The following is a 12,157-nucleotide window of genomic DNA, read 5'->3' as shown; positions in this document are numbered from 1 at the left end:
TAGTCTATAAATGTAGAACTGAAGCTGTTTCTCAAAATGGGTAGGAATCTTAGACCGTTCTTCACATACACAAAACTGCACCTTAAACTTACTGTTTTCAATTAGCTGTATTTACAAATGGATTTATTTTATATTTGTGTACATCATGCTTTATTTTTTAGAAGGTAAAGCTGGAGTCCTGCAGTCCGGGCTCAAAACTAGCAGCATGTTAGCCAGTGTTATGGGTTCACCTAGGTGGGCCTAGATTTGGGCTCTGAAGTTTGGATTAGGCCGAAGCTGTCAGCTGACTTGAGCTGGGCTGGGCTAACAGCTGACCTCTTCTAGCCAGTAATTTTGTATTCCATACCACATTATGACATCATCTCCAGGGAAGTAGGAACCAGTGTGGGAGTGGTTAAGGCAGTTGCTTATCTCAAACTAAAACAGCCAGCCAATGTATTCTACAGTTTTCTAGTTTTCACATCAAATGTGAAGAGAAGGTGCATGTAACATCTGATATTGGGAAGTAATTTCCAGAATATTTTGGGAGTGTAGGTAAAATCCTAAAAGAGTAGATAAATAGTCTTCTTCAGTTATTTAATCTAGAACAATACAGAGCAGTGTGCCTCATTCTGGAGCAGTGCACTGTGGTTTAGGTATCATTTTTTCCTATAAGCCTCTCAAAAAATACTGACTAGTTCACAGATATTATGGATGTACATAATTCCTAGTCAAATAATTGTTTTTGTTTTAAAAGTTATTCAGAGGATAATGCACTAATATATAGTTAGGATCTTGAGTTTATTTTTAAATTACTATGTTCTAAATCATTACTGGAATTCTGAGCTAAATCCATTCTAATTGCTTTCCAAAATTCTGAAAACTTGGTCTACAACTATTCTGCACAAGTTATCTTTTTCACTTCCATTAACTCAAAAAGGAAAAGAGAGTAATTGTGCTGAGAGAAGTCATTATGTAAATTATATTGCTTTTCAAGTTATATGATGTCAGTGAATTGCTGGTCAGCTGATGAAGAGGTATATTATTTCTTAAATATACTGTACATGTGTATAATGCTTCTTTTCCCAGCACCGATTGAAATGTAGTCCAGATTCTTTCTCTACACCTTAGATGGGCTAAATAACACTTAGCAGTAAAGATAAAAATACTCAGGTTCTTAAATTAGGCAGTGTTTACCTTCTTCAAAATTCTACCAGCCATCTTTCTCAGAGCATGGGAAAACATGACTGTGGGGAAACTAAATTTTAAATAAATGGAATAAAACCTTTACAGATTAAAATTTTACTACTTGCTTTGCTGATAAATAGGAATTTTTCTTTGTGGTCAGAAAACATAAGACCTCTCTATGAGGCAGCCAGACAAAATGATTTTTTTAAAAGGTCTCAATAAGGAAGCAAAATCATTCTTTGAATGTTACATACATAAATTGTATAAAATATATAAAGATGCATGAGAATGAAACAGTTTTCTGTCTGGCCAAATACTAATTGTTAATCTAAGGGACAAGTCCTAGTAGATCACATTAATTAATTTCACACATGGTCGTTGTCAGGTAATACCTACTCTAATAGTTTACAGGTCATATTTCATTTCCATTAACATGAAATGGACTTGCAGCTGTTGTAACCCTGGAAAGAGTCAGTAAAAGTGATGGTTTGATGCATTATGGATCTTCTGATTTGTGCCATGTTGCTGGCCATATTTCTTATGGATAATGAACATTGTGTTGGTGAATTGCCCCCTGTAGACTTATCTGTGCCAGCAGCATATCGAGCTGTCAGTTCTTCCCAGGATTAAGCAAAGGTGTAAACCTAAAGCCATTATGCCATATACATGTAGACAAAAGAATGTTAAGGTTTCTATTTTTACATAAAGGGAAAGTAAAACAACAGGCAATTATTCATGACTTCTTAGTATGAGATGACTTTTCATACAGCCTCTGCAATGGTGTGCATAAGCAGTTATCTATTTTGTGTTTACTTACCTGCATCAGCCATACATATATCATCAACCATATATAGCTCAAGCATAGAGGTAAAAGTAGTAGAGCCTGGAGAGTCTCCCTAATGGTAAACGATGAAGGAGTGTGGGCCATACTTCCTTAACTCCATCCTGTAACGTGAAGGAAAAAGCAAATAAATAGTGAATCTAAAAACACAGAATTATGTTTACAAGTAAGAGATCATTCATTAAAATTCCAAATATGCCTGAATTGATTACTTACTTATGACTCAAGAAAATAAAAAACAAGTTTCATGTTGTCTATGGATGATACGCAGTTGGTTTCCTGAGCAACACTGGTATCATGTGTTGGCCTGGCATCAAAATGAAAGAAAAGAAACCTTATTTTTCTTCTGCAAAACTTATTCAGGAATGTCTGTTGTTTATTTAGTAAACAGGAGACTGAAATTTTTGAACATATTCACTAAATAATGAGGAAAGGCAAAAATATTTATTCCTCTTCATACCAGTATTTCTGAGATTTCTGACATTTTTTCATTCTCTGTTATACTAGAACCCCTCATTTGTAAGGATGAGTGAAAAAGTAAAAAAGGTGGATAGCTTACTTTTCTGAAGAGAAGGCCTTGGATTTTAAATGTTTATGGTTTAAATTCCTCATGGAAATTTCAGGTACATAAATACAAAATGCTTTACGTAATAGGATATAATATGTTACAACATCTCCCGAAATAATAATTTTCTTTCAAAACCAAATAGTTTGCAGAATAAACTATGGGAGTTTAGTTTGTAATCATTATAAATAAAACAATTATGTAGTCCTTAGCTGAAAGTTTCCTTTCCTTTTCTTCTTTTTCTCTTTCGAAGTCTATTGATCCTGGTCAGCAGTTCACATGGGAACACTCTAACCTGGAAGTAAACAAACCAAAGAATAGATATGCGAATGTAATTGCGTACGACCATTCTCGTGTTCTACTCTCAGCAATAGAAGGTAAGGAGACCTTTAAAATTAAACTAATTAAATCCTAAAATCTAGTATAATTTTACTAGTCAATAAGCTTACATAGTAATATACAGAATTGCTAATTAAAATCCTTCCAGTAAAAACCTATAATGACAATCTTTTCTGATGTTTATTGTCAGTAATATGTTATGAGCTTACACTGAAATATGCAGGGTTTCTTTTGTAACACTGAATGCATCAGGTTCCTTTACAATCTGAATGTTAAATAAGAGTGTTTAAATGAATTGTTGGAACCTGAGTATGTTATTGGCTAAAGATTGGCAATGAGGTATAGTGAGAGTTTTCCTTCTATCTTTCTTTGTCAAAAAGCTTTCTAAAAACTAGAACAGAACAGTTTAGAGTTTTAACTGAAACAAACTCTTAGAGGTGGTAAGCCCTTGATATTTCTCTCCTTTACCAAGAAAGAGCTAAAGCAGCAGGAGACACTGGTTTTCATCAGAAGATTTCTTTTAGTTGCCAATTCTGCCTTACCGTTAATCTGTTTCCTGGGTTGGTGACAGATTTTCACTTTATTCTGTGTTGTTGACAGTCAGGTATTAATGTTGGCCAAAATATAATAAATTACATATTCGAGTGAAACAATGTAAATGAAAATAAAATTTACCTTTAGTGAACTCTGACAGGACTTGCATACGAAACATATGAAGCAGGGAACTGTAATCAAGGTCATAATTATTTCAGTAATAATACACTTCAAGTTAAACTGCAACGTGTTCTAATTTACAGTTCTGAACAGCTTCTTATCTTTGGCTGCTGCAGACCTGAAGACAGTGGATCTATAGGTGCAATCCATTTTAATGTTAGCTGCTTGGTGAAGAAAAAGTCAACCCCACTGACTGCAGTTTAGATCTTCCTTCATTTATTGCGTCTGCATAATACAGACTTTGATAGCACAGATAAGAGCTTCTCAAATGTATTAGCAAATTTAAATTATTGCCTTGAAGAATTTCTCTATGGTTATCTGCTTATGTTAGTTCCATCTCTGAGACTCATAGTGGTTCTAACACGATTTTTCTGCAATATCACTTAAAATTTTTCCTATTGCCTTGTGAAAGAATGTAGCTGTATAGAAAGTTGCCATTACCTGTTAAAACTACCTGTCTCAACACTGAAAAGAGAGTATTTTAATTAGCAGTATATGTGACATAATTCAACAAATATATCCTTTTCTGTCTCACTGGTCCAGACAAGAGGACTAAGTGCATGGTCCGTATACTCCAGTAACAGCAACTGGACAGTCTTTCGGAAGTGTTAAGCAAAGCTCTTTGGAACAAGATGCTTAACTCAGAAATATGTCTAACTGACAGAAACAAGACTTGAGCTTTCCAAAGGATTTTGTTTGGAAAAAGAGTTGTGTAAAAGAGGGACAGAAGGGGAGGGAAAAAAAAACCTAAATGCAAAGAAATTTATTTGTTAATTTATAGATCAGACATATGGGCTTAAAAAGTTCTACCACTTTCCCCTTTCTGTAAATGATCCCTGAAATTTGGTTCCCTTAAAGAAAATGAACATATTCAGTGAGTGGGAAGCAAACAAAAGGCAAAACAGAAAATGTTAGTCAAAGTAATTGAAAGAATCAAATTCCACAGTAGATTATACTATGGTTTTAGATAAGAGATAGTGAAAACTTGGGAAAAATGCATTGCATCACCCTAATGGAAAGGAGTATTTTAAGGAGCAGGGACAAAATATCATTAAACTGTAATGTTTGAGTCCCTATTTTAAGTAAAAAATGCCATTTGGTGATTTCCATGGTTATGAGAATGTTCTCAGTCTTTACACTGTGGTGAAAAAAGCAACATAAATCAAGTATTAAGTGCCTTTTTATGCAATGATAATTGGTCTTGAAAAGAAAAATAATTTACTATATAATTATCCTCCTAAAATTTTTTGCTCCTGGGATTTTACATGATTGTGTTGCTGAAATTTTGTGTATGTACTTTCATAAGTTTAATACATTGGTCTGAGCATTTAGTAATAGCTAATTCTCTTTCAGTTTTTAAGTAAATATTCCTGATATGAAAATACACAGTCTGCCCAGCACTTTATTTAGTTGACAGCTATGTTTGTTTTCAGGCTACCGGGGAAATGAATATTTGGAATAATATTTAAAAATATATTCTCCTTTACCTATGTTACTATACAGCTTAATAAGGACCTAAATTGTGACTACATTATATTTTGTTAAAATTATATGGAGAATATTTGGTTATACTTTACATATGGGTCACATCTGCATTTCTTTGGTGGCCAAATTGCATAATTCTTGTCGTTCTAAGATAAAGGCTGCATTCTACACCTAGACACTTGGACCCTGTTCAAGGGCAAATATATGTGAACAAGAAATTAAGCATCTACCAATCTTAGACTCATGGTCATTTTGCCTCTTGATGGTATTACACAAACATGGGATGCTATGATTGCTACTTTAGAATGGGACACAAGGGTAGTTTTATGCAGTTGCCCAACTCTGTAGCCAATACAAAACGATTCCTAGAAAGTCTTAAGAAGCAATTAGCAGAGATGTGAAATTATTACTTTCCAACTATTGATCATATCAAGTTGTTAAAAATTGCATTAGCTCTGAAACATAAGGCTTAGTAACACTTTCAAAGGGTTGATTTTGGTACCTTTCATAACTACTGTTACACATGTTCAAACCTAATTTTGAATCCCCGCTAAGTTCTTGACCTTTGTAATTACTTATAGCGTGGAGTTCTACAACATAATTGCTCACTTTTCAGGAATAGTTTTCTACCAATGCTTAAATTTTTTTACATTAGGCGTCCCTTTGGAGGGAAAACTCAGGTTTGATAGGGTAAATTGATTTTCCTTCTGAAGGAAAATAGTATTTTGCAAAATTTTGTTCCCATGTTCTTGAACTCCGATTGCTCAGATTGTTTGAGATGGAAACTTGGAATTTTAAGTATAATGACAGAATATTACAATGTAATGAAGTTTACTATGTGCATCTGAATGTGTTTAAGGGAGAATTTACTGATTAAAAGAGAAAAAGATCAAGTTAAAACAGCTAGGTTTGTGACCTTAAACCTCTAAGAAGTAAATGAAAATGGGGGAAAAATATGGTTAAATATTCTGCATTTTCAAAAGTCTTGCCAATTGTTTTATGAGATATTCAATACTAAAAGTCTGCTACATGTGGTATGTATTTGCATAATTCTAGTTATTAAAAATATATTTATTTCAGCAGTGTAATTTTTGTTTGATGGAAGATCTAGTGACTTTAATATGCTGCTGACACTAGAAGTCTCTGATTTTAATACAAATGATCAAGAAAGAAAAGGCAAGAAGCTCCTAATACTCTTATTTGTCTGATGGCCAAGTGCCAGTTAATCAGCTTTGACTATGCAAGCCATCATCTTTGAATTTAGAAATTATTTTGATCAATTTAAATTCTTAAATATGTACTGAAGGATCGTGAACTATACAAATTATTTGTGCTCTTACGTTGCATTTTTGTTGCCTTCTGCTAACAATATATCCACTTAGAGTAATTCTATGTCCTTTCACTGTACAAGCCTGAAGTACCTTAAAAACATGAATAGTATTTCAGTGTTGAATAACAGGATACAGAAAGATCAGTGAAGTAGATTTCATGGTGTAAATGTCTCTGGGAAGTAGATGCAAAATTCAAGACTTCATGGTGACTGTTTCAACAATGTCAAGACAAGTTATAGGGATATGAGTCTGCTGATACTTTTACAATTGTACCTTAACAACAAAAGTGCTACCATTCCTGATACCCTTGAAATCAGCTCAGAACAATTCTTCCTGTATAATTAGCCATACTTACCAGTGGGGAAAGATTCAGGAAAACTTCCAGTGGCTTTGTTCTTGAATGGATAATGCAGATTTGGTTTACTGCGCACACTCATATTGAAAGTGGGTAATACCAAACCATTTTGATATCAAGAAACCCTTTTTTTTGTATTAGTAGAGGCATAGTAGAGGCACTCAACAGTCCTTTCAGTGCATCATTTAGAGTATAATTTAATATTTCTATTCAAAACAAGATTCCTTTGAATGTAAACTTCTGTGTTACTCAGTCTTAAAGAGTTGAAAACCCACAAAATCCAGCTTCAAACAGTTGTAAAGTAATCACAGTATGATGATGTCATGTTAGATTTCAATTTACAGCATTGTGCAACCTACTGCTGTCTTGATGCATTGTGCATATCATCGTGGTACAATGCTGCTATCTGTGTCTCTGAAGAACTGCACAGAACAATCTGTTTATTTTCATTCTGTACTTCGTAATACTAGACCACTTTTAAAACAAAACAAAACAAATCCAAGCTTCCCTTCTTTTTCCTAACAGAGCTCCTCCTGCTATTTTATACTGTGTATCTTTCATCTTTTCCCTTTTCACCAGACTCTCCTAGTCCTAATAGTCCATTCACAATTCAGCTATCTATACGTTTTCTTTTTCTAATGTTTCTCTTTCCTTCTTATACTCCTTCGTTAGGATGATATGGAGTGAATTTTCCTCAGTCTTTGTAAAAATCTTTCATTTTATAAATGCTCATTACTACAGTACCTTAACTGGTCTTGCACTGCTTCAAATTTCAGTGAGTTCTTAGAGTACAGATTTGTGCTTAGACCATTTCAGTTTGACAGTTTCTGTAACTATGTAGATTTTATGTAACAAAAACACCCACAGAAATAGTTGTTACTGGCACTTAGTAGCTGCCTTAGTTCATTGACCAACTTGATCAAGTTGACCAAGTTGATGTTATTTTTTTGTATTTCAGCATAGCTTTTGATACCTTCTCTCATGGTATCCTTCTGGACAAAACGTCCAGCGTATGGACAGATAAACACATCATGCAATGTCTGAGCAACTGGCTCAGAGATTGGGTGCAAGGTAATGTGGTGACATCAAGCTGGTGACCTGTCACTATTGGGGTTCCGCTGGGCTCTGTCTTCAGCCCAATTCTTTTCAACATCTTCATTAACGATTTGGAGACAGGACTCCCTGGAAGGCAGAGAGGCCCTATAAAGAGACCTTGATAAATTAGAGGACTGAGCAATCACCAACTGTATGAAGCTTAACAAGAGGAAGTTCTAGATTCTGCACCTGGGATGGGGCAATCCTAGATGCACATACCAACTAAGTAACAAGATGCTGTAGAATAGCATGATGGAAAGGGACCTGGGGGTCCTGGTTTATGGCAAGTTGAATTTGAGTCAACAGTGCCCTGGAAGCTAGGAACGTCAACCATTGACCCTAGGAGGCATCAAGCACAGTATCACCAGCCAGTCAAAGTTTTCACAACCCACCAGAAGGGGACATGTTTTTCATTGTAAATTCTCATGAGGTTCAATAAAGACACTGGACCACGTGTCTGAGAACTCTTAAGCTTTTCTTGTACATTTGCCTTAGCTCCAGCAACCAGCCCACTATTTAGCCTCAAAAGTTATTGGCTTACAAGCCATTACATTCTTACAATGCGCTTCCACAAGAGCAGTGGCTGAGAAACCCTAAATTTTGTACAGTACACTTAAAAAAGTTCTCAGCTCCTCAAATAAACTGCTCAAAGGTGCTGGCTCATAACCCACTACACCACTTTTCAAAGGTGCTGGCTAAAAAGCCACTACACAGCAATACTCAAAAGGTGCTGGTTAACAAGCCACAACACACCTCCACAGTCTCCCCACTCCCACAATAAAGTTCTGTATGCAGTATGGGGTAGAATATGGTAGCTGTGTCTTGACCAAGCAAAACAACAGGGAGAGAGAACAAAGAATATCACCAGTCCTTATATCCCACATTGGCCCCACCACATGTGTGGTCCATGTCTGGGATTGTGAACAAAGAAGGCAACAGAAAAAGATGAAAAGGAGAGGAAAGTGAGGGGTCTGCTTCCTTTTATAGTTAACCTGATGCATGCCTCATGTAAACCAGGTGTTTCACACTGTTTTGTTCACAGGTGCACACCCAACTCTTTGAACTCTTCCTGAAGAAATGGGTCAGGAGGGTGGTGGCACTGAAAATGAGTCTCAAGGCAGAGCAGGCATTTGGCTCAGGACAGTGCTGCCCCACCTCTGCAGGACTCACTGTTCTGATCACATCTTTGCTGTCTTAACAGTCAGAATGTGTGAGATGAATTATGTTTAGGCCTGGTGCTCCACAGAGGGAGGTAATTGTCCCACTCTGCTCTCTGCTGGTGTGGCCTCACCTTACGTGCAGTGTTGGGTGCTAAAATATAAGATAGTAAGCTACTAGGCAGCATCCAGAGGAGGGAACCAAAGCAGGTGAAGAGTCTAGAAGGCAAGCTGTATGAGAAGCAGCTGAGATCAACTGACCTGTTCAGCCTTTAACGCTTTGATTGTTTTGTTGTTTTTTGCTTCAATTTCTACATGTATTTTGTGTAAGCTTAGTGTTTGATTCCACTACTCAGCAATGAACTACTGACTAACACTAAGTAAATTTCAATATAATTTCAATATAATTAGAGAGTTTCTAAGATTATGGGTTACTGCAGCTGTAGACTAGCATATAATTTTGCCTTCATACCCAATAAAGTTCCAAATATGTTCTAATTTTATAGGTTCAAATCATATTTAAACTTAAATTTTAATTTTATTTTACTTTTTGTACATGTTTAAAAGAAAAATGTGATAAAATATTTCAGCAATGGAAGGATCTCATAACTTCAGGGGCTAAGAGAGACTGAAGATGGCACTCCTCAGGCAAGATGCATGAATGGACAGAGAAGACTGGCTGAGTCTGATTCAAGCTGATTGAAACTCTCTTTTGGGAGAAAAAGAAAACAAAATAAAAATACTTTTAAACCTGCATAGTCTATAGTTGAAAAGCATGGAGAAGAGGAGACTGAAGGGAGACCTTACAGCAGTCTACAACTTCCTCACAAGGAGGGGAGGGGCAGACACTGATCTATTCTCCTGTGGTGACCAGTGACTGGATCTGAGGGAGTGACCAGAAGTTGTGTCAGGCCACAGGGGAAGCTTAGGCTGGATATAAGAAAAAGGTTCTTAACCCAAAGGTTGGTTGGGCACTGGAACAGGCTCCCCAGGGAAGTGGTCCCAGCATCAGGTGTATCTGAATTCAAGAAGCTGTTGGACAGTGCTCTGAGGTACATGGCATGACTCTCGGGAATGGTCTTGTGCAGGGTCAGAAGTTGAACTTGATGATCCTGATGGGTCCCTTCCAACTCAGAATGTTCTATAATTCTGTGATTTTTGCTCTGACATTGTTCAAAACACCAGTCATTTATTTAAACCAACAGTACAACTTCATCAAGCATTTTAAGTACGTTGTTGTATTTTTCCAACGTTTTCACAAGCATGACAGAATTTAATCCTATTACTTCACACTATTTATGACTAAGAGCACATGTCTTAAAGAAAGGGAAGTTTATAGTTTAATTTGGTTTAAATAAAAAGGTGGTTCAGTACTGAACCTTTGTAAAGGTTTGAAATATTTTCATTATCTTATTTTAGTTTGTGAATAAAATATGAAGTCTAATTAAAGTTATTTAAGATTATAACTCTCTTCAGGAAATCAAGTGAATCATTCCTGAGGTCTACATTAATAGCCTAGCCTTGTGGATCTGAGCCTATGTTACAATACGATCATCTCAGCTCCTGAGTTCTCAGCATAAATCCAGAGCAATACAATTTAAGGTTTTTTAAATATTTTGCATGTTAATTGTGGCATTGACTAATTTTTTTCATTGATCTTTCATTCTTACTCTGTAAAATCTGAATTGCTTTTTTCTCTTGAGATATTTGAAAATGGGATGTCTTTTATGCTCAGCTGCTCATCTGATTCTTCCCCTATCATGCTTGATTCCTGTCTGGCTAAAGAGATTTCAGACTCTGGCCATTCATCACTGTAGTTGAAAAGGCTACTAGAAAATAGTTATGGTAGAATTATGGTTCAGAAGCTTGGTTTTTAACTGACTTGTGCAGAAACTGTGTAACTGCTTTCTGCAAACTTGTAAAAGTCAGGGTATACTGTATGGATTACCCTAAATTTACACTTCAGGTATGCCATCCTAAATCTACAATAAACTCCACTGATGCCAGTTACTTAGGCAAGGTTTGTATCAGTATTACTGAAGACAGAATTTGGTTGCTTTGTTTCCTTCTTAACCCATGCTTTTACAGAACAACTGACCTCTCTTAACTATGAAACCCAGATTTAAGTAATGATGGCAATTGCTGCTGTGCTTGTGGGTATGTTGCCTTCAAGCTATGGCAGCTAACAAAGGTCTGCAGGATTTCATTGTACTGCAGTCAAACTGGTTGTCATTTGATTGTTTTTTGCACTATTAGACTTGACAGAGAATTGTTCAGTTTTCTCAGCTCAGAAGAAGGTTGTGGCCAGAGAAGTCATTGCAGAAAGTGGCATTTTAATATTTAAATTTATTTTTCTTTCATCATTTTTTATGCTTGGTCGGTGTAGATATTTATAGATATTCAGGATTTATATTTCTTAAACTGCACATGTCATTAGTCCTCTTACAAGAAGGCACCTTCCCTAAAGGGCTTTCAGTTTATGTGTAGTGGGGACATAGCTGATGAAGCAAAAACTCATGTGGCAAAGTGCAAGATAGAAAGTGAGAGTGGGGAAATGATATTACAGAATAGGAAAAGATTCTAGAACAGGATGTAAAACTGAGGTCATGCATGAAAACAGTGATGAAAAGAGACTGAGAAATGTGTATGATACTTGAAGGGATTATGAAAATGGAGAATAAAGAAAATACCTAGTGGATACTGTATGTGAAAGAAACAATGGAGCTGAGCATTGTGAATCCTATTCTTCTCTTAATCTCAGCAAAGACAGAACCTTGTTGAGTACTTTATTCTGTTAGCGATAAACCCTTCATGAAAATCTTTTCTCATTTCAAGTGTTGGAGTAGCACCTAGGGTTTTTTTCCAAAACTGCATTAGTTAAGTCATTAACAGTTGCTCAGGGCATGTGGTAAATGGACTTCCATTTCTATGTCCCAGTATATCCTCTTCATGAACCATGAGGCTGAATTGTCTTGTAAAATAATTTTTTCTGGCTAAAGGACATACAGAATTTTTTCTGTCCACTCTGTAAAAGTCAAGTGGAAAAACAGAGTGAAAATTTCCACTTCAATTTAGATACGAAGAAATCCCCTTTGCAATTATCAGTAA

At 35.9% G+C, this 12,157-nt stretch overlaps 1 protein-coding gene across 18 annotated transcripts in view; it reads left to right on the top strand.

Moving 5' to 3' along the window:
- Positions 1–12,157, top strand: part of PTPRD (protein tyrosine phosphatase receptor type D) — a 368,346-nt gene that overhangs the window by 302,362 nt on the left and 53,827 nt on the right. For all 18 annotated transcript variants that reach the window (XM_071579825.1, XM_071579819.1, XM_071579818.1 and 15 more), the window contains one exon: positions 2,827–2,950. In XM_071579825.1, coding sequence (XP_071435926.1) covers positions 2,827–2,950 — 124 coding nt within the window. The remainder of the gene's footprint in view (positions 1–2,826; positions 2,951–12,157) is intronic.

The sequence above is a fragment of the Pithys albifrons genome, chromosome Z, assembly GCF_047495875.1.
Source record: "Pithys albifrons albifrons isolate INPA30051 chromosome Z, PitAlb_v1, whole genome shotgun sequence".
NCBI lineage: Eukaryota > Metazoa > Chordata > Aves > Passeriformes > Thamnophilidae > Pithys > Pithys albifrons.
Note: the sequence above shows the minus strand (reverse complement) of the source record. Positions and strands in the feature narration are given on the sequence as shown.